General features: G+C 40.5%; 1 protein-coding gene across 1 annotated transcript in view; it reads left to right on the top strand.

Moving 5' to 3' along the window:
- Window positions 1-4,459: 4,459 nt before the first annotated feature.
- The window catches only part of LOC122556579 (follistatin-related protein 5-like), a 560,263-nt gene continuing 537,652 nt past the window's right edge, over window positions 4,460-27,070 (top strand). Inside the window, exons 1-2 of the mRNA XM_043703425.2 lie at window positions 4,460-4,710; window positions 14,559-14,694. Coding sequence (XP_043559360.2) covers window positions 14,569-14,694 — 126 coding nt within the window. The 5' untranslated portion in view covers window positions 4,460-4,710; window positions 14,559-14,568. The remainder of the gene's footprint in view (window positions 4,711-14,558; window positions 14,695-27,070) is intronic.

The raw sequence follows: 27,070 nt of genomic DNA, 5'->3' as shown, positions 1-27,070 counted from the left end.
GAATGATATACTTGTCAAATGTAGGAGTTTAGGGGGAGTTTATGTGTTCTCAGGATTATATTGGCAATAAATGCCGTTGGTTGCATTTGATCTATCAGATCAAATGGATCGGTTGGAGAGACAGTTAAAGGCAATGAGGAATTTACAAGTGCAAGGGGATGTAATGGATGGCAGTTACAGGAAGGGAGAAAAGTTGCAGATATAGTCACATGGGTTAACTCTAGGAAAGATAAGAGAGGTAGGCAGGTAGTGCAGGAGTCTTTTGTTGCTATCCCATTTCAAACAAGTATGCTGTTTTTGGAAAATGTTGGGAGTGTGGATGGATTCAGGGGAACATAGCACGAACAGCCATGTTTCTGGTATTGAGACAGGCTCTAATTAATGAGAGGTACGTCAAGTTCCAAGAGATCGATTGTGTTAGGGGACTCTCTGGTCCGAGGTACAGACAGACGTTTCTGTGACCAGCAGCGAAAAATCAGAATGGTGTGTTGCTTCCCTGGTGCCAGGATCAAGGATGTCTCAGAGAGTGTGAAAATGTTCTCAAGGGAGAGAGGGGCCATCAGGATGTCATTGTACACATTGGAACCAATGATAGAGGAAGGGAAAAGGTTGAGATTCTGAAGGGAGATCACAGAGATTGAGGCAGGAATTTAAAAAGGAGGTCCTCGAGAGTAGTAATATCTGGATTACTCCTGATGTAACGAGCTAGTGAGGGCAAGAATAGGATACTAGAGCAGATGAATGCATGGCTGAGGAGCTGGTGTATGGGAGAAGGATTCACATTTTTGGATCATTGGAATCTCTTTTGGGGTAGAAGTGACATTTACATGAAGGACGGATTGCACCTAAATTGGAAGGGGACTAATATACTGCCAGGGAGATTTGCTAGAACTGCTCAGGAGGATTCAAACTAGCAAGGTTGAATGGAGTGTGCAGGTGGGACCCAGTGGGTTAGTGAGGAAATGCTCAATCTGAGATTAGTTGTGTTGAGAACAGAAGTGAGTCAAACAGTCAGGGCAGCAGGGACAAGGTGGAGCTAATAAATTAAATTGCATTTTTTCAATGCAAGGGGCCTAACAGGGAAGGCAGATGAACTCAGGGCATGGTTAGGAACATGGGACTAGGATATCAAAGTAATTACAGAAATATGGCTCAGGGATGGACAGGACTGGCAGCTTAATGCTCTAGGATACAAATGCTAAAGGAAGGACAGAAAGGGAGGGAAGAGAGGAGGGAGAGTGACGTTTTTGATAAGGGATAGCATTACAGCTGTACTGAGGGAGGATATTCCCAGAAATGCATCCAGGGAAGTTATTTGGGTGGAACTGAGAAATAGGAAAGGGATGATCACCATATGGGGATTGTATTATAGACCCCTAATAGTCAGAGAGAAATTGAGAAACAAATTTGGAAGGAGATCTCAGTTATCTGTAAGAGTAATAGGTTGGTTATGGGAGGGGATTTTAACTTTCCAAACATCGACTGGGACTGCCATAGTGTTAAGGGTTTAGATGGAGAGGAATTTAAGTGTGTACAAGAAAACTTTTCTGATTCAGTATGTGGATGTACCTACTAGAGAAGGTGCAAAACTTGACCAACTCTTGGGAAATGAGGCAGGACAGGTGACTGAGGTGTCAGTGGGGGAGCAGTTTGGGGGCCAGATACCATAATTCCATTAGTTTTAAAATAGTGACGGAAAAAGAAAGACCAATCTAAAAGTTGAAGTTTGAAATTGGAAAAAGGTTAATTTGGCGGTATGAGTCAAGAACTTTCAAAAGCTGATTAGGAGCAGATGTTCACAGATGGCTGGAAAATGGGAAGCCTTCAAAAATGAGATAACAAGAATCCAGAGACTGTATATTCCTGTTAGGGTGAAAGGAAAGGCTGGTAGGTATAGGGGGGAATGCTGGATTATGAAAGAAATTGAGGGTTTGGTTAAGGAAAAGAAGTAATGGTATATACAGGATAGATCGAGTGAATCCTTAGTAGAGTATAAAGGCAGTAGCTGAAAATGTGTTGCTGGAAAAGCGCAGCAGGTCAGGCAGCATCCAGGGAACAGGAGAATCAACGTTTCGGGCATAAGCCCTTCTTCAGGAAGAAGGGCTTATGCCCGAAACGTCGATTCTCCTGTTCCCTGGATGCTGCCTGACCTGCTGCGCTTTTCCAGCAACACATTTTCAGCTCTGATCTCCAGCATCTGCAGCCCTCACTTTCTCCTATAAAGGCAGTAGGTGTATACTGAAGAGGGAAATCAGGAGGTCAAAAAGGGGATATGAGATAGCTTTGGAAATAGAGTTAAGGAGAATCCAATGGATTTTTTACAATACATTAAGGACAAAAGGGTAACTAAGAAGAGAATAGGGACCCTCAAAGATCAGCAAGGTGGCCTTTGGTGTGGAGCTGCAGGAGATGGGGTGATACTAAATGAGTACTTTGCATCTGTATTTCCTGTAGAAAAGGACCTGGAAGATACAGAATGTAGAGAAATAGATGGTGACATCTCGAACAATGCCCATATTACAGAGGAGGAAGTGCTGGATATCTTGAAACACATAAAAGTGGATAAATCCCCACGGCCTGATCAGGTGTACCCTTAAACTCTGTGGGAAGCTAGGGAAATGATTGCTAGGCCTCTTGCTGAGATATTTGTATCATCGATAGTCACAGGTGAGGTGCCGGAATACTGGAGGTTGGCTAATATGGTGCCACTGTTTAAGAAGGGTGGTAAGGATAAGCCAGGGAACTATAGCCTGATGTCGGTGGTGGGCAAGTTGTTGGAGGGAAAGCAAATCTTAGCGGATTTATACACTTAATAGTAAAGTCCTAGGGAGTGTTGCTGAATGAAGAGACCTTGGAGAGCAGGTTCATAGCTCCTTGAAAGTGGAGTCACAGGTAGATAGGATAGTGAAGAAGGCGTTTGGTATGCTTTCCTTTCTTGGTCAGACTATTGAGTACAGGAGTTGGGAGGTCAAGTTGCAGCTGTACAGGACATTGGTTAGGCCACTTTTGGAATATTGTGTGCAATTCTGGTCTCCTTCCTATCGGAAAGATGTTGGAAACTTGAAAGGGTTCAGAAAAGATTTACAAGGATGTTGCCAAGATTGGAAGATTTGAGTTATAGGGAGAGGTTGAATAGGCTGGGGCTGTTTTCTCTGGAGTGTTGGAGGCTGAGGGGTGACCTTGTAGAGGTTTATAAAATCATGAGGGGCATGGATAGGATAAGTAGGCAAAGTCTATTCCCTGTGGTGGGGAAGTCCAAAACTAGAGGGCATAGGTTAGGGTGGGAGGGGAAAGATGTAAAAGAGACCTAAGGGGCAACTTTTTCATGCAGAGGGTGGTATGTATATAGAATGAGCTGCCAAAGGAAGTGGTGGAGGCTGGTACAATTGCAACATTCAAAAGGCATCAGGATGGGTATATGAATAGGAAGGGTTTGGAGGGATATGATCTGAGTGCTGGCAGGTGGGACTAGATTGGGTTGGAATATCTGGTCGCATGGACAAGTTGGACCGAAAGGTCTGTTTCCATGCTCAACATCTTTATGACTCTATTTAAAATTGACGAAGAGTAGTTACTGGATAGCTGTCAGTTCTTAATGTTGATTGGAAGCTGGGACCAGATGAAATGCAACCAAGAATATTGAAGGAGGTGAAAGTGGAACTTGCAGAGGCTCTGGTGGTAATCTTTTAGTCATCATGTAGTTCTGGAGGACTGGTGAATTGCCCGCAATGCAACAACCTTGCTCAAAAAAAGGTTATAAAATTAAAGTCAGTAATTACAGTGGTGGGATAATGCCTTGAAGCAATTATTCAGGACAGAATGAATAGCCAAATAATAAAAAAGTGGCTTAATTAAGAAGAGTCTGCTGGGGCTTTTCGAAAATGTAAGAGTTGGTGAGGGTAATGCTGTTAATGTGTTGCAAGAGACTTTCAAACGGCGCTGAACACATTGATATGCAACAGCCTTGAGAGAATAGGTGCAGTTCATGGATCAATGAATTTCAGTGAAGTGTGACTATGGGGCAACAACTTTTGGCAGCGTTTGTACAATTTTAATTTTGCTCTCTAACCATCCTTCCTAGCGTGAACCTTGAGAGAAAGAAATCCTTTATTTTAAGATAAAGGACAAATGCACGAGTTTCAATGGCAAATTTGCACAATCAAATGCAACGTTTAAAAAAAAGAAACGAAATTTGGGTTGAGAGCAAATCCTTGAAATCAGTAGTTTCAACATGCCTGTTTTTGGATCGGCTTGCTTAGCTGCATGCACGTTGGAAATGAACAGCGGGAGATGGGAATTCACTGATTCCTCTGTCATGTCCTGAATCGTTCAGTTCCAACCCATCAAGGAGTGAGGCGGGCGCCTGGATCAGTATTGGTGACGGAGCAGACTGAGTGTGAGTGTGTGTGTGTGTGTGCTTGGAGAGGGTGAGGCACCGCCGGTATTGGTTCGAGCTGGCCCCATGGGTGTGTCCGAGCGCTGGAGCGTGCTGCCATAAAGATGAGCAGGAGAGGCGGAGCCGCCGCTGCTGGCGATGCAAAGCGTGGTGCTCATGCTGGTGGTCAGAGCGATCCTGAGCCCAAGACAGGTCGTTCGCAGCGCGCAGAGGTGGCTTGATCGCGACAACAAAGGAGCTTCCTGTGATATTGGCTTTCCCTCGGCTGTGAGTGCTGCTCTCGGCTTTCTCCTGTGACTGCAGGCTGTGTGCAGGTAAAACTCAATCAATACTAATTTGTCACCGCTGCATCTGTCCCTTCCCCCCCCCCCCCACCCCACTTTGCATTGAATTTTAAACGTGTTACTGCTACGAAATAGGTACAAACTGTCACAGCAGATTGTTTTAATCACTAGAGAACCCGATCCGACTTTATTGGACGCGAATCTAACTGGAGCACTTGGAAGGGAATAGAGCCTAACTCTGAACAGTGTTTCATTCTCAACAGTTCAGTGGAAACGCTTATCTGAGCATCCGAACTATCGAGGACACTTGGTGGATATTGAATGATACAGCAGTAAAGGCCATTCGGCCCACTACGCCTGTGTTGGCTCTTGGATTAGTCCTAATCCCCGGGTTCTCTGAACTGGTTTATTAAACACAGACCTTTTGAACCAGAGTCCCGACAGTGTGGAAACAGGCCATTCGGCCCAACAAGCCCACACCTGATGGATATCCCACTCAGACCCATTCCCCTATTACTCTATCATTAATCTTGACTAATGCACCTAACCCACACATCCCCGAACACTATGGGTAATTTAGCCTGGTCAATTCACCTAACCGGCACATCTTTGGACTATGGGAGGAAACCGGAGCAAACCCACACACACAGGGAGAATGTGTGAACTCGAGGCTGGAATCGAACCGCACTCCCTGACGCTGTGCTAACCACTGAGCCACTTTTGTCTGAAGCTTTTTTTTCAGGGACGCTACATTAATATAAATGATTTAAGTTAAAATGACTTTATTTATTTAGAAATGCAGTCGGGCCCTGGTCGTGACGGTGGAGAGACCGCGCTGCGGGAACAGCACTGCAGCTGAGTCCCTGTCGGAACGCGTTTATCTTCCTCCTTCTCGCCGTGCGCCTGTCTTCCCGTTGTCTAACTTGCGCTCTCGGTTGCAAAAAGGCACGCTGTGAGATCACGGCGGCTGTGTAGCTTTGAAAGGTTTTGACCGTATCTCGGACAGTAAAGCAGAGTGCCCGTCCCGAGTGTTCAGGCACACGGTGCAACTTGTAAAACCGAGCATTAGCCCCGCAATCCGGCTTCAGTGAGATTTAATCCAAGTCTGCACATCCAAAGGTGTTGCAGGCAAAATCATTGACCTAAAAAGTGACCCTTTGAGGAAAATCAGGATAACCTTTGATTCCTAGCGGATCAGATACATGCATCCGTCCCCCAGCAAGTGGAAAATAGCAGACTTCAGCATTCCTCATTCGATTATCAATTGGCCCCAGGAAGTGTGCTAACTTTTCTGACTAGCATGCCTCCGACATTTAAGTGCAATAATCAATGGAATGATGAATACCGTTTCTACATGTTAACTCTTAAGGATCTGAGACTCCGGGGTGGAGGAGGGGGTGGGGGGTGAGGAATCTTTCTTTTCTTTTCGCCTTTACTGAGCAGGAGGTGTGGATTAAAGGATGGTCTTTTGACTACCTTGGCGTTTTGGCCCCACGTGTCCTGACTGATGATTCGGAGTGAATATTGTTCTTGGGTTTCGGGATCCTGTACTTCAGAGATTTTCCTGATGTGTGCAGTAACTGGCGCAACACCAGCGTTGCCCCTGCATGTTACAGTGCAGAAGCGCATCGGCGGAGCAAGTGAAGGAGCTGACTGAGAAATGAGCAGAACTGAGGAAATCTGGGATCCAGAGCATTTCAATTCCAATAGCAAAGGAGTTTTTTTAATATAAAAATATCTTTCAAATCAAACTAATTCTGAATTATAGAGAAAAGAGCTTCATGTTTGAATAATTTTTCAGTAAGAATTTAAGTGTTTCATGCGTAGGCGGTTTTGAATATGTAATTTCAACCGTTAAATTGGGACTTGTGTGTTAATCCTGAATTCCCTGGTAGAATACATCTATAAACAACACTTGTAGCGTGTTGGACCGACTATGAGGGAATATTGGTGAACTGCAGGTTGCAATTCTATTCAAAACTGAAAAGCTCGAGTTTATTTTTTAAATTCGAGGGAATACTTTGCTGAATCAAAGTCTTAGTGTTCAAAGAGCTCACTAATTGCAGCAAGGCGCTGAGCTCCAGTTGAGAAAGCTAGCTGTCATGTCGGAATGCAAGTGAGCTGTCCTCTGACACAGTGCTGAAAAATCCCCCGTCCCCCATGGAGCATTCGATTCCCACTGTCCATAGGCCGACTGAGCACTCAAACATAAAGATATGCTACTATTCGTTATTGAAAGGTGACCTTTATAACACATAAGTTACAACCGCATGTCAAGACGAACTGCTATAGAGAGTTATGAGCCTGTCCGGATATCTGGATGGGTATGAGCTTAGCAATGACAATGTACATTGAGGGCAGAATGTGTTGTTGGGAAAAAAAACTTGTGTGGAACAACGCGAGTGGGAACCTGGTCTCAGTGAATAAAAGATCAGACCCTGAGAGCCCACGATTCTGGATTGGACGTAAATCGCCGGTAGATTGGGATTTCGGATCGAGACGTTCACATGATTTCACTCCACTTTGAAAATCATTGCCATTTTTAAACAACGCTCATTCCTCGTAGAAAACTATCTTTCAATTCAAGTGCGGTGTTTATCCGCCTCGTTTCATGACTATAGGGGGAATAGAATTTCAGGGCTATTTGACATCTTCAAGGAGATGACCACAGGATTCCTTCGTCCTAACACCACCCCCCACCCCCCCCGCCCCCAGTAGGGTACAACATGATTTTGACGCACACTTTCCTTTTCATCTTCCGATAGCCCGACCTGCCGTTTGTTAAACCTAGTTCCATGGTAGCTCAGGAACGCAATTGCCGACGTTGTGGTGTTTAGTGGCGCTATTTAGCAGAGACAATCTCGGGAGCTTTCTGGTAACCAGGCAGTGATATTTGCCAATATTTAGTTTTAATTCACTTTTAATAGCCAATATCTATTCCATTAACATTGATTAGTTAAATGCAATAATTACACTACAAGACCTGTTCGAGGATATTAACATCGTTTTGCTGTTGATAGTTACCGTTCTAGTCTGCATGTTTTTATTTAAATACTAACTATTGTCAGTTTACCCGTGTAAAGCCATCTGTTTGTCACAAATCCAAATAATTCCCCTGCAATCTTTGCACTTTGGTACCTGAATACGGGGTGCTTAGTTGGACGATGCACTGTTTCCTAACCATTTTCAGCATTGCTAAGCTTTTAATGGGTAATCCGGTAATTATTTTGATGTTCCAACATAAAATTAAGAGACAGCTAATCTCTGAATTGTCAGAAGCTGAAGCATCGATACCTATGTTTGCAATAAGTTTTCCTGCAGTATGATGCTATTGTGAGCATTGATCTAAATAAGCAAATAGCCAGGAGCAGGAGTAGACGATTCAGCCCCTTGAGCCCGCCCCTCCCCCCTTCATTCTAGATCATGGCTGATCACCTTTCTCAATGCTTCTGCAGCCCTCAGGAGTAGGGAATGCCAAAGATTCACCAACCTTAGAAGAAATTCTTCTGCATCTCAGTCCTAAATTGCCTCTGCCTTACTTTGTGACAGTCTCTTGGTTCTAGATACCAGCCAGTGATACATCCTTTCTGTATGCACCCTGTCTAATATCAATGAGTTTTGTAAATTTATAAGCTGGCCTTTTATTCCTCCAAATTTGAGGGAGTCTGTCTTCAAGGGCTATTAGGAGAAAGATTACTTTCACACTTTGCAGTCCAAAGATGTGAATTGAGAGGCCACTAAATATTAAAGATCTGCTCACTTCATGAAGTATTTGATATTTTGTTCACAGACAGTGATGGTATAATTCCTTTAAAGAATTTTTTCAAAGGTTGGTGAATCTTAAACATTTCCTACTCCTGAGGGCTGCAGAAGCAAAGAGAAAGGTGGTCAGCCATGAGCTAGAATGGGAGGGGGCTGGGGCACTCAAGGGGCTGTATAATCTACTCCTGCTCCTAGGTTTCTATTTGCTTATTTAGATCAATGCTCACAAATGTAGTCTACTGCAGGATAACTTATTGCAAATGTACATATCGATGCCTGAACTTCTGACAATTCAGAGATTAGCTGCCTCTTAGTTTTAAATTGGAACATCAAAATCATTACCGGATCACCCATTGAAAACTTAGCAATGCTGAAAATGGTTAGGAAACAGTGCGTACTCTGGTACCATGGTGAAAATATTTCTTGTCATTGTAGCCAAATAACACATGACCTCCTGAGTCTTTCTCCACATGTTCTTCACTCTAACATTTTCTTATTAAGCTCTTTTAACAGCTGTCTCTGTCTTTTGCATGTCAGACATGCATGTCACAGCAGGACACAGTACTAGGAATCTGATATCCACCTGATTTTCTCCTCCTATGCTGAAGCCAATTATTGTAATCCCACTACTCCACTGAGTGAGCTTTGTTGTGAAAAGGGAAACACCACCATTGAAGTTTAGTTGGTAAAGGTTTATTTTCATATTGTGACCCACGTCACAATGTTATTGCTCACCTTTTATTTGCTGCATCATTGTTTAACATCTTGTCAATTGCAATCACATTTGCATTAACAGCTTCCTATGTCAGATGTTTACCAGAAATTAGTTTATATGGTACACCAGACTATGAATTAACTTAATCATATAACTGAATTAATTGTTTTGTATTCCAAAGATGCAACAAGCCGCCTTATTAATTCTGAAAAAAGATGCAACTGCAAGATAGTCATTTAAGTGCACAGTTCTTAATGCAGATTCTTGTGTGCCCATTGTTGCATACTATTTCTAATGCAGAGAACTGTCTGCAGGTACTTCAGAGAGGAATAAAACAATGGAACTTCAGTGAGAACTTGGAGAGGCTTTGGAAAGCATGGCGGGAGTGATGGTTTTTCTTACAAACATGTTACATGTTTATCTAAATCGCCTTTTATGATCTCACTCAGCTCATCAGTCTGGCCTAAACCTCTTATCATTAAAAATCTTAAGAAAACCTCTTAGTTTAATCCAATCAACAATTATGTCCCTATGACATTCAATGATCCTCTGGTTCTCAATACTCAATGCTATTATGTATCGGCAAATTTCTCAATCTCTGATATTCACTTTCCTGTAACTGATGTGCTTGTCGCTTTGCCTATACTTGTTTGAAGGACTCATTACACAAAGATTAACAACAAGGCCTAAAGAGTCTAGCTAAATATGGTTGTACCATGTTTGGGTAAATGTGAAGCCCACAGTAAAATCTACTTCTGTTTTAAAGGAGTGAATTGGCAGGGGAAATTGTCTCGGAACTCTGAATATTCTTGGTTCTGCGGGCTGACACACGAGTGTAACTTTGTCTCAAAACTGTGCTGACACTGTTTGGTGTTAGACTGTTTTATACTTCTCAGGCAATGAGATCCTGTCCCACTTTGCCAGCTGCTCCTGTTTCTATTTCAGACATAGCTTGCTATAATACCCTCCCAGCCACATCCTTTTCCATTCACCTGCCTTTATTTTTGTTAAATCATGCTGCTGTTTCTGTTGTCATCTTGACAATTTGTCCTTTTTAACCATGTTCTGCTTCACTTTGCAGCATTTCAAACTTTAATCCATTGCATATCTGCAATCCTTTTTACTTCTGTTCTGTTCTTTGAAAGGCTGTTCACTCATTTTTCTTCCTAGTTCTGAAAAAGAGTAATCCTCAAACATTAATTTTTCTCACCTTTCCCCTATATTATCATCTTGTGCATGTTTCCAACTCTTTTGTTTCACATTTCTGAATTTTGCAGCTTTTAGATTTTAAGTAAAATTCAGTTTGCATGATATGGAATGTACAGTTGGACAGAATTTTACCAGGCCCGTAGAACTCTGGGAGAAAATAAGGCCTATCATGACATTGGACACAACCAGCTGCCTTTACCAGCAAAGTGCTGGTTTGGTTTGGAATTGTCCTCTGTAAATCTCACCTCATTTATATGTTACTTCCGATCATACCACATACCGTGAGGAAACTTGACACCAAGAATTTATGAGACGGAAGTCGAAGAGACTACCTTCGACTCCAGCTCATTACTTGCTCTTCCAGATCACCATCTTGAACACCCCACACATAATGTTTCAGGACCATTTCATGGGCAGTGGCTACACCCCCCATGTCACAGACACTGGCAGCTTGGCTATGGTCAGTTATGTCAGGGGCTCTATCTAACTACAGTCAGAGAACTGTGCAACAGATAGTCTTGCAGGGCCTCTGAAAGAAGTCAGGGGAATCGGGGAGCTGCAAGGAGAGTGGTCAAGGGTCTTCTCAGTTATGATCTGAGGCTGTCTGTTGAAGTCAGTCAAAAGGCCAGACAGTAGTTAGTCCTGTGAGTCTGCACATCGAGGAGGAGTGTTTTAAAGGAGATTTCTTTCTCAATAGAGGGTGGGATGTTGAATTCTGGGGTGGAGTGGGAGATTTGGGTTGATATGGGGCATATATGCTGGTGGAAAAGTTCAATGAAGGGGGAGGCAATAGTGAATGGAGGACATAGAAGTCTGTGGGGAGGAGGGGAAGACCGGAGGTTTGTTGTATGATATACTCAGGATATGGTGTGCCTCATCATCCTAATGTGCTGTGTTTTGCACACCTGGAGCAAGCAAGCTGATACTCTGAATTATGAGTAACCAAGAGAATGATATCAGCCTTTCAAAAAGGGCACAAGAATACGTGAAGAGGAGAAAACCTTCCTTGTGCATTTCAGAGCTCAGCTGGGTCTGGCACTACAAGCCAGTTAGGGCTTGCTGGACACCTAGTTCCAAAAGATGACAGCTGAGTGCAGCAAGAAATCATTGATTGTAAAATAGTTGTCGGTCAACATGCAAGTGATTCTTTTGTATTCTGGAGCCTCTATTTATTTTCCTTCTGTTATTTGTGAATAAAATGATGTCTGGCATAATTTTGAGTCCTCCCCCTATGATCGACCACCACTGGATGAGAGATGTTGGTCTGCTGCCACCACTGGGGACAGAGTGCACTCTCTAAGTCACCACAACGAAGGGATGGGATGTGGCTCAGGATCAACAAGCTGTGTGACCTGCTGGCTAAACAGCAACTGGGGCAAGAAAGTGGAGTTGTATGTGCAAAGATGTATCGGTCATGCCATTTGTGCCATAAACACTTGGATTTGCAGCTGCTATGCCATTACATTGCCTGTGAAGGGCTACTCTGAAGGCTCAGCATTGGCACTTCAATGCAAGATGACACTGGCACCATAGGTGCTTCTCTGTGCTGGGATATTCAAACTCTGCCACGGTGACTAGAAGAATCAGGCTAGTGTTGAAGAGCACACCATATGGGCATCTGGAATACTGTGAGCAGTTTTGATCCCCTCATTTAAGGAAAGCTATCCCTTCATTGTAAGTCATTCCCTAAGATGATCCCAGATCATATGAGGAAGGCTAAAAAGGCTGGGCATCTACTTGCTGGAATTTAGAAGAATGAGAGGTGATCACATTGAATCATGTAGGATTCTTTAAGAGGCTTGACAGGGTAAATGCTGAGAGAATGTTTCCCCTCATGGAAAAGTCTAAGACAAGAGGGCATAAGTCTTAGAATAAAGGGGCACCAATTTAAGAGATGATGAGGAATTGTCACCAACAGTGTGGTGGTGCGGTCCTTGCGTATATTTTAAGGTTATTCTTGATCAGTAGGGGAATTAAGCATTATGGGGAAAGATCAGGAAAGTGAATGTGTGGAATGTTGGATCAGCCATGATCTTATTAAACAGCTGAGCAGTCTCGTGGGGCTGAACAGTCTACTCCTGTTCCTATTTTTATGGTAGGTAGTTAAGGGAGTGAGTTTGAGATGATCTTTTGAGAGAAGTTGCCAGATCTCATGGAGAGAAACCCTCCATGAAATTCAATAAAGTTGAATGATTCACCCCTTTCTCTCTGTAAAGTCACAGATATTTTGTGTGGGTTGCCTAAGCTTAGACTTTAGGTACTGATTGTCTGACAAGGGGAAGGCTTACAAAGCTTGATATACAGCTGGAATGTAACCAGTTGAATCTATGCAGTTTTTACTAGCAACAGCAGCCAGGTGTTTTCACAGCCAGGAGCACATTACTGTTATGTCAGCACAAAGCAGTTTGTTGAGTATGTGGCTTTGTTTTCTCACATACTCTGAAAAGAAAAATGAGGTTCACCTCGCTAGGTCCTCTGTTATTAGTGAGTGTTGAGGTATTGCAGATGTGACTCATCCATAGAGTTTTTCTGCAGAAAACTAGGATGCATTGTCGATTCCCTTCAAGACTACTTTAACATGTGTATCGCAGCGTTGTCGCTAAAAGCTGTCAATCCATTTATTGAGTCTGATGAATGTAATTCCAAACAGGAACGTTTTTTTTTAAAATAGGTATCGATGGTATTTTGCAGAGGTTCTTCTGGTCATCTTCTATCCATTTCATAGAATATCAATAGAAACTCAGGAGAAAAATTGCAAATAGTGTTCTAAAATCATTTTTCTGGGGTTTTTAAAATCCTCAATCATAATATCAAAATAGGGTGAGCTATGTAAAAACCTACTTCCTGTGTATTGCTCCTCTCCACTATAACATAACACACACTAAGGTACATAATTTCTTTAGATACTTACACAGATATTCCACTAATATTGACGTTAACCTCCTTTTGGTTGAACAGCACCATGCTCACCTCTGAGCCAGAAGGTCTTAGGTTCAAGCCACAAAATATAAACATGTCATCTTGGCTGAGACCTGTTTTTTCAGTGCAGTACTGGAAGTGCTATCTCTTGAAAGAAGTTCCTCCTGTTCAGGTGAATGTAAAATAATGTGGCTTTTCAAGCAAAGTCGCAGGAAATTCTTCTGTCAGTTCTGCCACCATTCAGCCCTCAGTGAACCATGAGATTCATTCATTGGTCATTGATCACAGGATCATGGTGGTGTTCAGTTCTTAACTTGCATAGATTGTTGTATTTGTTTAAAAGTAATTAACTGTGTGATTTTAAACCTTGGTCTAGAGTATGTAAGAAATATTTTCTTTTATTTGGCAGTGAATTGTGTTTGAGTAATTTTGAAACCTTTCTCCTATGTGATTTTCAAGATGACTTCACTCTTCACAATCTTGGGATTTTCAAAGCACTTTTTAACAACAGTGACTCAAAGTACTGCATTGCTTTTAAAGTAGGGAATTGTACATACTGGGAGTCGACAGAAAAATTGTGTGGTTTATCTCCGCAATATATTGACATAGGATACTGGATTTCCTCCTGACACCTGTTAAAGTGACATGATAAAATATGTGACCAACAATGGTAAATGTTAACTTTCAACACTGGATAGAACAGTGGCTGTAACAAGTTGCTTGTGTGTCACACACCCCATGGAATGTTTCTTTCCATTAACTGAAGGATGGAAATTCAAGCAGAACTTCTTTGATACGATCAGTTTTTTGTTATTTTTTACTAGGTATAGTATATAAAAATTATATAATCTATCACTATCATGCATTTTAGTTTACATTAACTAGATTACAAAATAATCTGAGATTCTTTATTCCAAATGCTATAGCAAATCTCCACTATTTATGCATTGCTTTAAAGCATTCTTTACCCTGTCTATGTTAATCACTGTACCAAACAATCTGCATTTCCTGTCACAATATTATTATCTGGCTAGCTTTTATGGATATTATGAAACATCTAAAATTTGAGATCTAGATCTATAAAGCTCCCATTAGTACTCATGTGTAGCTAATGATATGCATAATTAACATGAAAACTACATCTACGTGCACAATATTCACAATGATCAGCCATTGCATGGGACTTTGAAATAAAATGATAAGGCAAGCTTTATCAAAACAGAAAATATTTGAGTAGCAATAATTTGACAGTTGTTGTTCTTGTTTCTGACAGAGTTGATCCAATGAAGTCGACTGTGTTCTGGTCATTTCTTTACTTGCTTGGATTATGCTTGTTGATGGCAGAAGGATGGTTACAAAAGAAAATGGCGAGGAAGCTCTATACACGTGGACTCACCCTCCTCCAAAAGGTAACTGTTTTACATGGTGGCCACACTAGACTGACTGCAAAAATCTGGATTTGCCATGAGCTGTCTGAAAATGAGAATTACAACACTAAAACTGTTTACAAAAGCCCATTGAAACCATAAAATTGGAACCTACAGTGTTTTTCAATTTATATGACAATTTTAGATACTCTATTGTCAGTCAATAATGATTTCATATAAGTCAATGCTTTAAGTGTGGACAGGACAATTTCCTTAACTTTTAATTTTTTTTATTGCTATTCAAGCCCTGGTAGTGTTACAGAAAAGTTCCATAAGTGTTCTGATCAGGGTTCTCCAACCTTCTTACCTGGGGTGGCCACATCGCAAATGTTCTTTTGCTCATAGAGACTGATGACTGAAACTTTGCAGAGGAACTTAGATACAATGAGTGAGTGGGCAAAGGTCTGGCAGATGGAATACAATGTTAGTAAATGTGAAGTCATACATTTTGGTAGGAGAACAGCAAAATAGATTATTACTTGAATGGTAAAAACTTACAGCATGCTGATTTGCAGAGGGACCTGTGTGTCCTTATGTATGAATCACAGAAGGTTGGTCTGCAGGTACAAGTAGGAATGGCAAATGGAATTTTGTCCTTCATTGCTAAAGGGGTTGAGTTTAAAAGCCAAGAGGTAGTGTTACAGCTGTACAAGGTGCTGGTGAGGCCACACCTGGAGTACTGTGTTCCGTTTTGGTCTCCTTACTTGAGAAAGGATGTACTGGCACTGGAGGGGTGCAGAAGAGGTTCACTAGGTTGTTTCTGGAGTTGAGGGAGTTATGAGGAGTTGGTTTATGAGGAGAGACTGAGTAGACTGGGATTATATTCATTGGAATTTAGAAGAATGAGGGAGGATCTTATAATATAGCAACAATAACTGTAAACAAACTACTACTCTACTCCTGAAACAATTTAGGAGAAAAAAAAACTTTTAATTTAGGCAATCGAGTGAGAAGAAGTAAATGGTTAGGCCCCACGTCCAGATCACCTTGACAAGAGAGTGGGATTTGGGAGTCTGGACTGACCTAAGGAGTTGGCTTTAACTAACACTGAGCTCTGTTTTCCTCTGGAGCACAGTCCAGAATTCACATGAAAGTTGATGTCAGAAGTGGGTTGTCTTTCAGCCTGTGGTTTCCTACTTTCCCAGCTAATGTTATAGCTAGGTTTTTGAGAAAGTTGGATGAGAGTTGCAGAGGATTTTGGGGAAAGGGATGTATCCCAACTCAATCCCACTCACCACCCAAGTTACTTGACTTACCCATCTCCCAGTCAATGAATCACGTTCTTTCCCCACCCTATCACTCAGTCACCTATCCCAGTCCAGTCATTCACTTACTCATCTGGCCAGCAACATCTAATGTCACTCAATTACCCACCTACAATTGCAACATTTGGAAGGCATCTGGATATGTATATGAATTGGAGTGATATGGGCCAAGTGCTGGCAAATGAGACCAGATTAGGTTAGGATACCTGGTTGGCATGGATGAGTTGGACCGAAGGGTCTGTTTCTGTGCTGTACATCTGACTCTATGACTCTGACACTCATGATTCCCCACCTCCCAACACAAATTTCTCAGAGGCCCAGGAGGTTTAATGGTTAAAATCACAGGAGCAGGATAGTATGGCCGTGCATATAATAACCTACGTTCCCTTTCACCCTGTTTTGTCTCATCAGTCCTGGGCTATTGCTGTGACTGTTTTCACTCCTGCCAATGTCTGTATGTCTCCCTAACTCCAGATGCTTATGGACCATCCCCAACTTTCACCGATACATACCTCCCCTTCCCAACCACGTTACACCATCCGACTTTCACCACCCCACAACATGGATTTTGATTTCCCAGAATTATTTTTCAAAGCCTCACAATTTGCGATAGTTTCGGGCCTCGAGTTCAGTTAAATCGTTCATGTTGTGCTGTACATTCCTCCAATGACGAACTGTTTCTGTCCTGCAATTGCTATGATCAATTCACTAATGAACCTTTTGGAAGCAAATGCAGGAGAGAACCACCCTTTAGTTTGGCGGAGCAGTTCCTTCGAAAATCTTAGTCATGCTGATACTTATCTGTATTTTAAAGGCATGGTGGGTCACATAAATCACCTTGGTAGTTGTGGGCTGAGTGTTGTCCAAGTCTGGATAGTTGAGGTTGTGTGGGCGGTGGCGAGGGGCAGTCGGTGGGAAGGTGATAGGTTTGTTGAGTGGTGGACATGTGATTGTAAGTGGAAAACTGTCCTAAAAAGCGTTGCTTGATATCTTGGCTGATTTTTATCAACTGTCATATTTAAATGTGGGTGGTCCACCTCTTACCAGGACATACAGCTGCTGGTGGCTATGAAGTAATTATTGGATAAGAGATATATGCACAGCTTTGCACACCTTCTGGTCGTAGAAAGTAATTTTTTTTGTCATTTGGCTGTTTGTCATCTTACCTGCTAACTGCCAAACTGGAATCACCTGGTCTGAAATCAGTGACCACTGCACCACTTGGGTGCATGTTAAAAATGATCATTATCCTATTGATCTTAAAGTGTTTATCCACTGCAATGCTATTTTTACAAATAGTAAACATTTTTTGACAAAATATGAACACAGAAATTTTAAGCTATTGAAGTCTTCTAGGATGGAGGCATGTTGAAAATAACACACTAAAATTCCAATATGAACACACTCCATACAAGGGTGGGTAATTGATCTCTGGATTAAACACTGCTAGAAGTACAATTTTTGCAAACTCAAGTAACCAGGCAATGTTCAATGATGAATAATCATTTGTCGTTTGAAGTCTTATGAAGTATTTATCAAAAACATCTGATCCTTTTTAGGCAGAAACAAAGCAAAAGTACAATAATTGATTGTTTTGATTCCAATAAATTACCATGATCTATATTAAAAATAATTATTTGTTGTTTTCTTTGTTCATTCTTAATTGATATTTGTATATCAAATCCAGGTTGTGTTGACTTAAAAAGATCATACATTGGCATAACAGTTCATTGATATTCTTCGACACTGCATTTGTGTGAGTTCCTCTACAAGAGGTTAAGGGGGAAGGTGGCTCAGAGAATAGGGCAGAGGTCAAAAATCCCAATTTGAAAGCTTGTATCTTTCCATGTACTTATTCCAATACTTATTATCTGATGTTTCAATTCATGACCCAGTAGGGAGCGGCACAGTGGCTCAGTGGTTAGCCCTACTGCCTCCCAACACCAGGGGCTAGGGTTTGATTCCACCTTCTGGCAAATGTCCATGACCCAGTCAGGTAAAACTTCACTCCAAGAGCTTGATCCCTGCAAATTTATTTTAACCTTTTTTTCAAATTGAGCGAGGGAAAAACACACGGCTAATTTTTATTTCTTTATTCATTTCCCCTACTTCAATTGAGAGTTTATGCAGGTTTGAAGCATCCTTTTAGCAAAAACATCCTGGGTGTCAGCTGTCAAATCATCACAAATACCAGTCAAAATAACATCTGGCTCTGTCTCGTGGCCAGTTGATATTCAAATTAGAAAGCGTACCAATACAATAAAAGTGAAGGCTTTTGGAATATTTGCTTGCTTGTTTACAATACAGTTTGGATTCATCATTTCAGGCTTTCCCCAATGCACCTCAGTAAGTGATTGTTGATAGGACTCGTGCTACAACCAGATGTGCAATAGTGGTCTGTAAGAAATTTTTTGTAGATCAACTGTTTTAGTCAATCATAGATATGGAATTAACTTGCAGCTTATATATTTTAATGGCCTACCAAATAATTAATTCAAAAGAACACTTGATAATTACCTTGTTTGGAATGGGGCTAAAGCTTTTTCTGATAAGTATGGATTAAGGTGGTAAACTATTTGAGCACTCCTGAAAATAAACTTATTTTGTCAAAGCTTTTCACCTTGCACTCATTAGGGGCAATTTAAAAAAGAAATTAGGAATATGACTATTTCTGTGCTGTGAACATTGAAATGCCTGGAAGAATATTATTCAGGCTGGAGTAATGAAATTGTGATCAAAATAGAGATTGTGAAGTTTTGATTGTACTCTGAGGATTGCAGAAAAAAATGTGTAATTAATCATGCAGAATTCACGATGAAGAAAATTGCATTTGATCTCTGGAGTATGCCAGCTGTCTGCTCATGGTTGCATGCTTTCTTATATTCTTATGTTGATAAGTTTTAATTATTGTCTGTAATTATATTGATATGATACCATTCAATTATTTTCATTCTGACACCATATACCATTATTATTGTAATGATTTATGGTAAGTGACAACAAATTGCCAGGGAATGTGTTGAGATTTACCTGAATTCTAAAATGCTCATGTTCAAGGAAAATATTGGGATATGGCAAAGAAGTAGGATGAAAAGAATCTGAATACATTTTACATTCACCAATGTATTTATATTTTGAAAACATGTTACCTTTTTGGCTCATGACCATTGCTTTCAAAAGTAGCAACATACCAATAGCACAACAGTATTGGAAACATCTGTCGGTTTTTTTGGCATAAATGTGTATGTTACAGAGTCTGCCCTGTACTTTTTGAATTTCCCTTGAAAGTCTGCTTATGTAAAAGGAAATGTATGAATAATATCATGACATTTTACCTTATTTGCATCACAGGTAGACAGTAATTAAAAAGACATTTAGCACACTTGCCTTCATTGCCCAGACCTTTGAGTATAGGAGTTGGGATGTTATGTTGTACAGGATGTTGATGCGGCCTGTTCCAGAGTACTGGGTGCAGTTCTCATTGCCCTGTTATAGGAAGGATATGAATTAAGCTAGAGAGTTCAGAAAAGATTTACCAGGTTGTTGTCTGGAATGAAGAGCTTGAGATATAAAGACAGACTGGAACTTTTTTTTCACTGAAGCATAGGAGGTTGAGGGATGATCTTGAGATTTATAAAATCATGAGGGGCATAGATAAGGGGAATGATAAGGCCCTTTTCCCTAGATAGGGGGAGTTTAATACCTTGGGGCATATTTTAAGATGAGAGGAGAAAGATATAAAAGGACATGTGGGGCAACTTTTTACAGTGGTTTGTGTGATGAATAAATTGGGAGAAGATGAGGACTGCAGGTGCCAGAGATCAGAATTGAAAAGTGACACTAGATGAAGGGCTTATGATGAAAATGTCGACTCTACTGCTCCTTGGATGCTGCCTGACCTTCTATGCCTTTTCAGTGCCACACTTCTCAACTGAGGAATGAACTGCCAGAGTGTAATGATTGGTGGATCTCGTTAATCAGGGCCGGTCATGGAGGCCTGTCTGACAGATAAACAGGAGATTCAGAAGGTCTCTTCAGTCTAGGGACTGGCTTTGAACTGGTTGGTCAGAGCCCATGTGCAGTGCGCATGTAAATATAGGATGACTTTGTGATGGGATATCTATCAGCCTCTGTGCAGTTATTTCACAAACAAAGTGGTGGAAACTGGTACAGTTACAATGTTTAAAAGACATTTTGGATTAATTCATGAATAGGAAAGGTTTGTTCAGATATGGGCTAAGTGCAGGCAGATGGGACTAGTTTAGTTTAGGAACATAGTCAGCATGGACTGGTTGGACCAAAGAGTCAGTGATACAGCATGGAAACAGACCCTATGAATTGAATTGTTATTAATACATAGACAAAGTTTAAAAATCACATAACACCAGGTTATAGTCCAACAGGTTTATTTGGGAGCACTGGCTTTTGGATGCTGCTCCTTCATTAGGTGGTTGTGACAGTTTACAAAAATGACATGTTTATTAGCTTGGTTTTGTGACACTTTCTCACTTAACTAAGAACGTAGCATTTATTAGTGTGTTATACTTTTTATGCGCTTATTATCTTTTTAGCCTTGCTTTGTGATTTTGAGACATTTAGGTGATTAATTTGATCTATGTTTGATAATATCTGAGACATTTACTTCTAGATGTGTAATCCGTTGCAATCTAATAAATTTGGGACTTTATTACATCCTGTTTTACAGCTTAAAATCTCAACAGGAGTTTTTCATGATTATGTTAGCATAAACCTATGGTCTGCAATATACAACAACCCACATTTAGATAGCACTTTCAATGAGGCCCAAGGCTCTAAACAGAAGCACAATCAAACGGAATTTCATCTATTAGACATAACCTTTTCAAAATGACAGCTCAAATTGGATAAGCTGTGCAATCTGTGCATATAAAGTGGTAGAACGCCAAGGGTCACTATGCTGTGGGAGGTTGAAATTTGAAATTGCCCTGTACCCTTGAAAATAAGGGGAGGGATTGTTTGTTAATAAATTTTTGCTGCAAACTGTTCCAGATGAAGCCTTATTACAATAAATTACTATAGTTAATGTCAAGAAATTGCATTGATAGGCATGTGATTTTATGAAATAAAGCACATGGGAATAATGAGAGGCAACACATACAACCTGTCTGCTCCATTAATCTGTGCTGATCACCGCTGCAGTGAAACAAGGTAACAGACCAGGTTATAAGCTTTGGGAGTACAAGATGAGTTGAGGAACATTATTTTATCATGTGCTATACATTGTGATTTACTCTTGTGGCAAATGTTTTGTTTAAAATAAATTGCAGTGTACAGTGGACCTTGTTAAAACCCTGTCAATTATGACGCAGAAAGGCTATAATTGCTAATCCAAGTAGGGAACAAGTTGTATTGCAAATTTAGTGCCAAATTCAACATCATGTCATAACAAAAGATAATTGGATGATGTATTGGCATCCCTATGGTACTGTTGAATAATGTTCATCTAACCATGTCATAGATTCACATTAGGTGAAACTTTAACTCTTTTCCACTGAAAAGCAACAATGCAGGAATGTATTGTTAAAATGGTGCAGAGTTTTACATTTTAAATATACTTTTTTGAGTCCCAAAACCTTAACTGGGTTGAAATCCTGGAACAGTATGATAACTTGTTGTAGAGGAGAGGAGTCCTACTTTATAAGGCAGTTGTGCCAACTTGGTGTAATCATTTGATGGTGGCTATTAATACAAAACTTGTCTTTTACTATATGTTTCATTGTAGACTCAATTATAAAAAAAGATGGTTTATAAGCCAAGGATTGTGGGATGGATTACTGCACTTTTTGTTTTAGAAAGCAAGTCACTAAAACTCATCTGAAATAATGTTTACATCACTGCTTTGCTCAGTCAGTAGGGCAGACTGGTTGCTGACTGACTGGCACCGGGGGTGTGTACAAGGTTGGATTTGACCAACAACAGAGAGCTGATTGGTTTGTGAACACCCATGAATGACAAAGACCAGCTCATAAATGTGGTTGGCTGCTGGGTAGGTTAGCAGCTTGTGGGTATAAATTATATGGCCAAAAGCCTTCAGATGTCTGTAAGGGGAGCTGGCATGTCTCTGTGTAGTGGAAAATACTGAAGCCTAAAGAAGGCTAGTTATTGCTGCAAGATTTTGCTTAGATCGAAGATAGATCAGTGCAACACAGGAACAGGCCCTTCAGCCCACAATGTTGTGTCAAGCATTACACTCGATCAAACTATTCCCTTCTGCCTGCCATGGTCCCGATCCCTCCATTCCTTGCATATTCATGAGCTATCTAAAAGTCCCTTTCAAAACACCTATTGTATCTGCCTGCACTACCACCCCTGGCAATGCATTCCAGAATCTTCTTACTGTGTCTAAGAAAAAATCTTGCCCCTCACATCTCCTTTGAATTCTGGAAATCCTGGAAAAGATGGTGTAGACTGACCTCCTTGAACTGGAGCAATCCTGAGGATGGAGGGACATGTACAGCACTGGTAGGAACAGAGTCCTTGCATTTTGTCTGAGGAATAGTGAAGGAATGACAATATAGTTCTTTATTCAGGATGGTATGAGTCTCAGTAGGGAACTTTGCAGGTGCTGGTGTCCCCATGCATCTGCTACCCCTATCCTTCGAGGTAGTGGAGGTTTGCATTTAAGGTTCTCCCATGGGAGATTTGGTGACTTGCTGTAAAGTGTCTTGAAGATGGTACACATTTCTGCCACTGAAACCAGTGAATGCTGAAGGTGATTAAAGAGGTGTAATGTGGGATACTTTGTATTCGATGGTGTCAGATATCTCGAGCATTGTTGGCAATAATGCAGACAAATGGGGATTACTCAATTGCAATCCTGTCCTGGACTTTGTAGATGGTGGGGAGATTGGAAGTAAGCTGCTAACCACAATGCCTAGCCTCAGCGCTCTTGTAACTGCAGTATTTATATGAAGGTTTAATTTTTTTTTGTTCAAAAGTAACCCCCAGGATATTGATCATGGGACATTGTGTCAAGGGCAACTGGGGGTAGGCAGTAAATGTTAGCCAGCCAGTGACACCCATGTCCCATCAATAAACTAAAAAAAAACTTTATTCACTCAGGAATATCCAGCAAATGTTGTCCAATTTCAGAATAACATATACTGTTGAACACTTAAGCTACCATATGGTTGGACATGATATCTATATATCTTTCTCTTTAAAGAATAGTCAAAGTAATATAATGTTTGATATGGTTTGACACTCTTTGGGATTAATGCATTTGGCATCCCATTCACAGTGAAACTCTCACATCATATAACTCAATTGTTTGACAGGCAGAACCTGGTTTTGTTTGTTCAACAGCACTTGTTAGTGGTGTACATGATGCCTGGTTGCAACTGCAGAGCAGTACTGTGAAACAACTGGTTTCACCTGTTATTCAAACTTTTGAGATGCCTGATCCATAATCAGGAATAGACCGTGCATTCAATGGGCTGCAAAATGGCAGATGGAGTTCAATCTGCATAAATGCGAGGTATTGCATTTCGGTACTACAGCCAAGGGTAGGCCTTACAATTAATTTAAGGACCTTGGGTAGTGTTGTAGAACAGAGGGACCTAGAGGTGCAGGTACATAATTCTTTGACATTTGCAACACATATAGACAGGATGGTTAAAAAGGCACCTGGCACACTTTCCTTCATTGCTCAGTTCTTTTGAGTATAGAAGTTGTGAAGTCATGTTGAGGTGATATAGAACATTGGTGGAGTTTGTGTGATATACAATAAGAAATAATATGATCCGGGTAACTAAAATCTCAAGATAGTTTGACAAATCAAGTGACCAAATGGTTTGAGCCATATTGAAAAGATTGTCACTAAGGCCAGCTACAAGATAGAACAAGGTGAAGGTTCAGAGTGAAAGAGTCTGGTAACATTCTGGGTAAAATGTCAAAATTGAACAGTGAAATAGTAGATTACTCAACTAGGACGTCAAGGAAAGGGTGACCACTTGACTGTTCCATTTCAAACACAATAACAATTCTTGACAAATAAGTGAGATAATGACTGTCAGAGGAAGTGATAGATCCAGGTACAGTTACAACATATAAGAGACATTTGGATACGTACATGAATAGGAAAGGTTTAGAAGGATATGGACCTAGTGTAGGCAAATGGAACTAATTTAATTTGGGGAAACTTGGTCGTATGGATGAATTGGATCATAGGATCTGATTCCATGCTGTCTGAGTCTGAATTTGAGCACAGAATGGAGGTCATTAGGAAATAAGGGAATTCTTTATTGTAGTTGTGGATTGAAATATAGCTGATGTATCCTCAATTTAACAAATATGCAAAGCATAGGAGATTGTGTGTTTTTCCAACAAGAACACATTTTTCATGAAATAAAATAAGGATTTTCTGCAAAGGCTCAGCCTAGTCGGGTACATCATGACAACAAAATATATAGGCATACTTATTGTTATCAAAACTAAAGTTAACTGAGGGTTGCTGAATTGATAGGTTCAATGAATATTTATTCTCAGTGTTGGTCTAGATCACCATGATGCAGTATTACAGTACAACTATCTATAGCTTCCTTGAGTGATACATTGTTATTGTGATGATGCTGTGGCTTTAAGAGGTGTGTTTTGAGCCGAATTCTTTTAGAGAGAGTTTGGGAAACGGGTAACAAGCAGTCTATAAAAAGATAAGCAACTGTTGAAGCCTTGGATGTTTTTTAAAGCTGGAAAAATAGAAGCAGCCTGAATGGGTGTGGTCAAGCTCTCGCCCACAGAACCAGGGATTTTTAGTTTTCAGTAACAGTTGCTGTTGGGGTCTTGGAGTGTAAGCTATTTATCCCTCTCTTGATAACAACAGCCAAAAGCTGGGGTTCTCTTCCTGGGTTGCTGGCTGGTATATGAGACAGATCTGTTTTCTGCATTTGCCCTTTTGCCAATGCTGTGCTTATGGGATGTTACTAGGTTGGCACAGTTAATTAGTAATAGTATCCATATCTATTGTTCTGTTCAGTTTTCCAACAATTGAGTTATCCCTATTCCTTCCTTGTCTTTTTTGAATTTTTAACTAGGGTTTGAATAAATTGTTTTGCTTAATGTCAAGTAGGTTGACCAATCAAATTGCATTTGGAACACCGTATCTAACATTTAACTTTAAAATAAAAAAAAAATTAGGTTCTAGGCTGCCGCCTCAGTATATTTTGAGGGGGTCTGGTCACGTCCATAACAGTATCTACCCTCATCAGTCAGTGTATATGGTGGAATTCTTGCAGTTCCATTCAATATAAGATTACCCAACTTGGCAATCTTCTGATTTGAAGACTCTTCCACTTATTTATCTTGCAGCCAGCTTTCTATGTTTGTTTGCATTAATATGTCTCTGGTGCACTTCCTGCTCTCATTGACAATATGTTGTATATTATCTTTTTACACCGCATGACTTGTACATGCAGGTTAGGTTTGCAGTGAGTGCAACAGGCCACACTACTTGCAACATTAGTCACTTTCCGTGTCTTGGCTACCATGCCAATACAGGTAACTGCAGTTCATGCTTGCATGTCTGCCTGTAGTGGGTTCATATTTTATCCTATTTAGCAGTGTGGCAGTGTGATGACCTTTTTTTTTCCTTTTTTTTCTCCAAGGTCATTTTAGAAAGGGTTGAAGCTATAACGAACATCATTATCCACCAGACAGCTCAGATTATGAGAAATCACTGTTCCTGCCCTTGATGCAGCATTGATGAATTGATCAATTGATTCTTATGGCAGTTGTCTGTAAGACATCAGCTCCACACAGTGAACTCTGAAGTTCCCTTTACATGAATCTGATAGTCCAGCAGGTTTCATAGATTAACTGAGACAAGCCTGAATCATTATTTGTTCCATGCCACCCACCTAGTGCCCTGTGTGCTTTTTCTTTGTCTATCTTTACTGTTCTGATTTGGCTGGTGCCCAACTTTATTTCCTATATCTTTTACATATTTTCCCTTTTCTCAGGGATATGGCCTTGAGCACCTATTTTCATGACCTTGCAGCTTTCACAGCCCAATTCAAAACTGGCAGAATGCCTCTATGAATTAGTCCACAAATACTAAACTGAATGCTATGCCAGTGCCATTTTTATAGTGTTTTTTTTGTTGCCCCTTGGAGTTTATGTAAATACTGATACTGCACCACTTCAAACCTTGTCCTATGCTTCTGCAGTGGTCTTCAAATTCACCTCACTGCCTTCACATCTTGTAAGCATAACCACTACTGATCACCATTTTTTGTTTAAACAAGTTTACCAATCTTACGCCAGATCTGGTAAATACATATGTGTTTTGTTTATTTGAAGCTATATTTGCAAGATTGCTCAGCAGACAGAATTGTAACAGAACATCAATTATTATTACAGGGAAACATGGCTACATTGCCTCACACTACATTTTACAAGGTAGACTGAATATTATCTAGTCATGCATACTACTTTCTAGTTACTTGCTAATTAGCATGTTCTTAAAATGAAATCTCAAACATTCTGGTAAAATGGGCAGGAAAGTGGCAGATGAAATTCATTTTTGTAGGAATGTATTTATTTTGTATAAATGAAATGGTACAGTTTTGAAGGAAATGCAGGAGCAGAGAGACCTTAAGATAAATATGCAAAAGTCACTGAAGGTTGAGTAAGAAACCAGTTAAACATAGAGTATTCTGGATTTTACAAATAAGAGCCGAGTACAAACACAAAAAGTTATAATAAAATTTTTTAAAAACCCTAGGGTCAGCCTCAATGAATATTTCCTTATTGTGGGCATCAGACATAGACTGTGAAGACATTAGAAAATGCAGAAAAGGTTGAATGGTTCCAGGGTTCATGAACTTCAGTTACGTGGGTAAATTTAAGATGTTGAGTTCACTTACTTGGAGAAGAGATGGTTAAGAGGAGACTTGAAGCATCTAGACCAATTAGATAGAAAGGAATTGTTCCTGTTGGGGGATGGATGCATAACAGAGGGCACTGATAAAATGTAATTTGTCCAAAGAAGCAACGTGAGGGCAAAAACTTTTTGTTAAACAGCGAGTGGTCAGGGTTTGAATGCAGTACGTATGATG

This window comes from Chiloscyllium plagiosum, unplaced genomic scaffold (assembly GCF_037043375.1).
Source record: "Chiloscyllium plagiosum isolate Xiang-an unplaced genomic scaffold, Cpla_swu_hap1 HiC_scaffold_16, whole genome shotgun sequence".
Lineage (NCBI taxonomy): Eukaryota > Metazoa > Chordata > Chondrichthyes > Orectolobiformes > Hemiscylliidae > Chiloscyllium > Chiloscyllium plagiosum.
The sequence above is the reverse complement of the archived record's forward strand: the minus strand, read 5'-3'. Positions and strand labels throughout refer to the sequence as shown.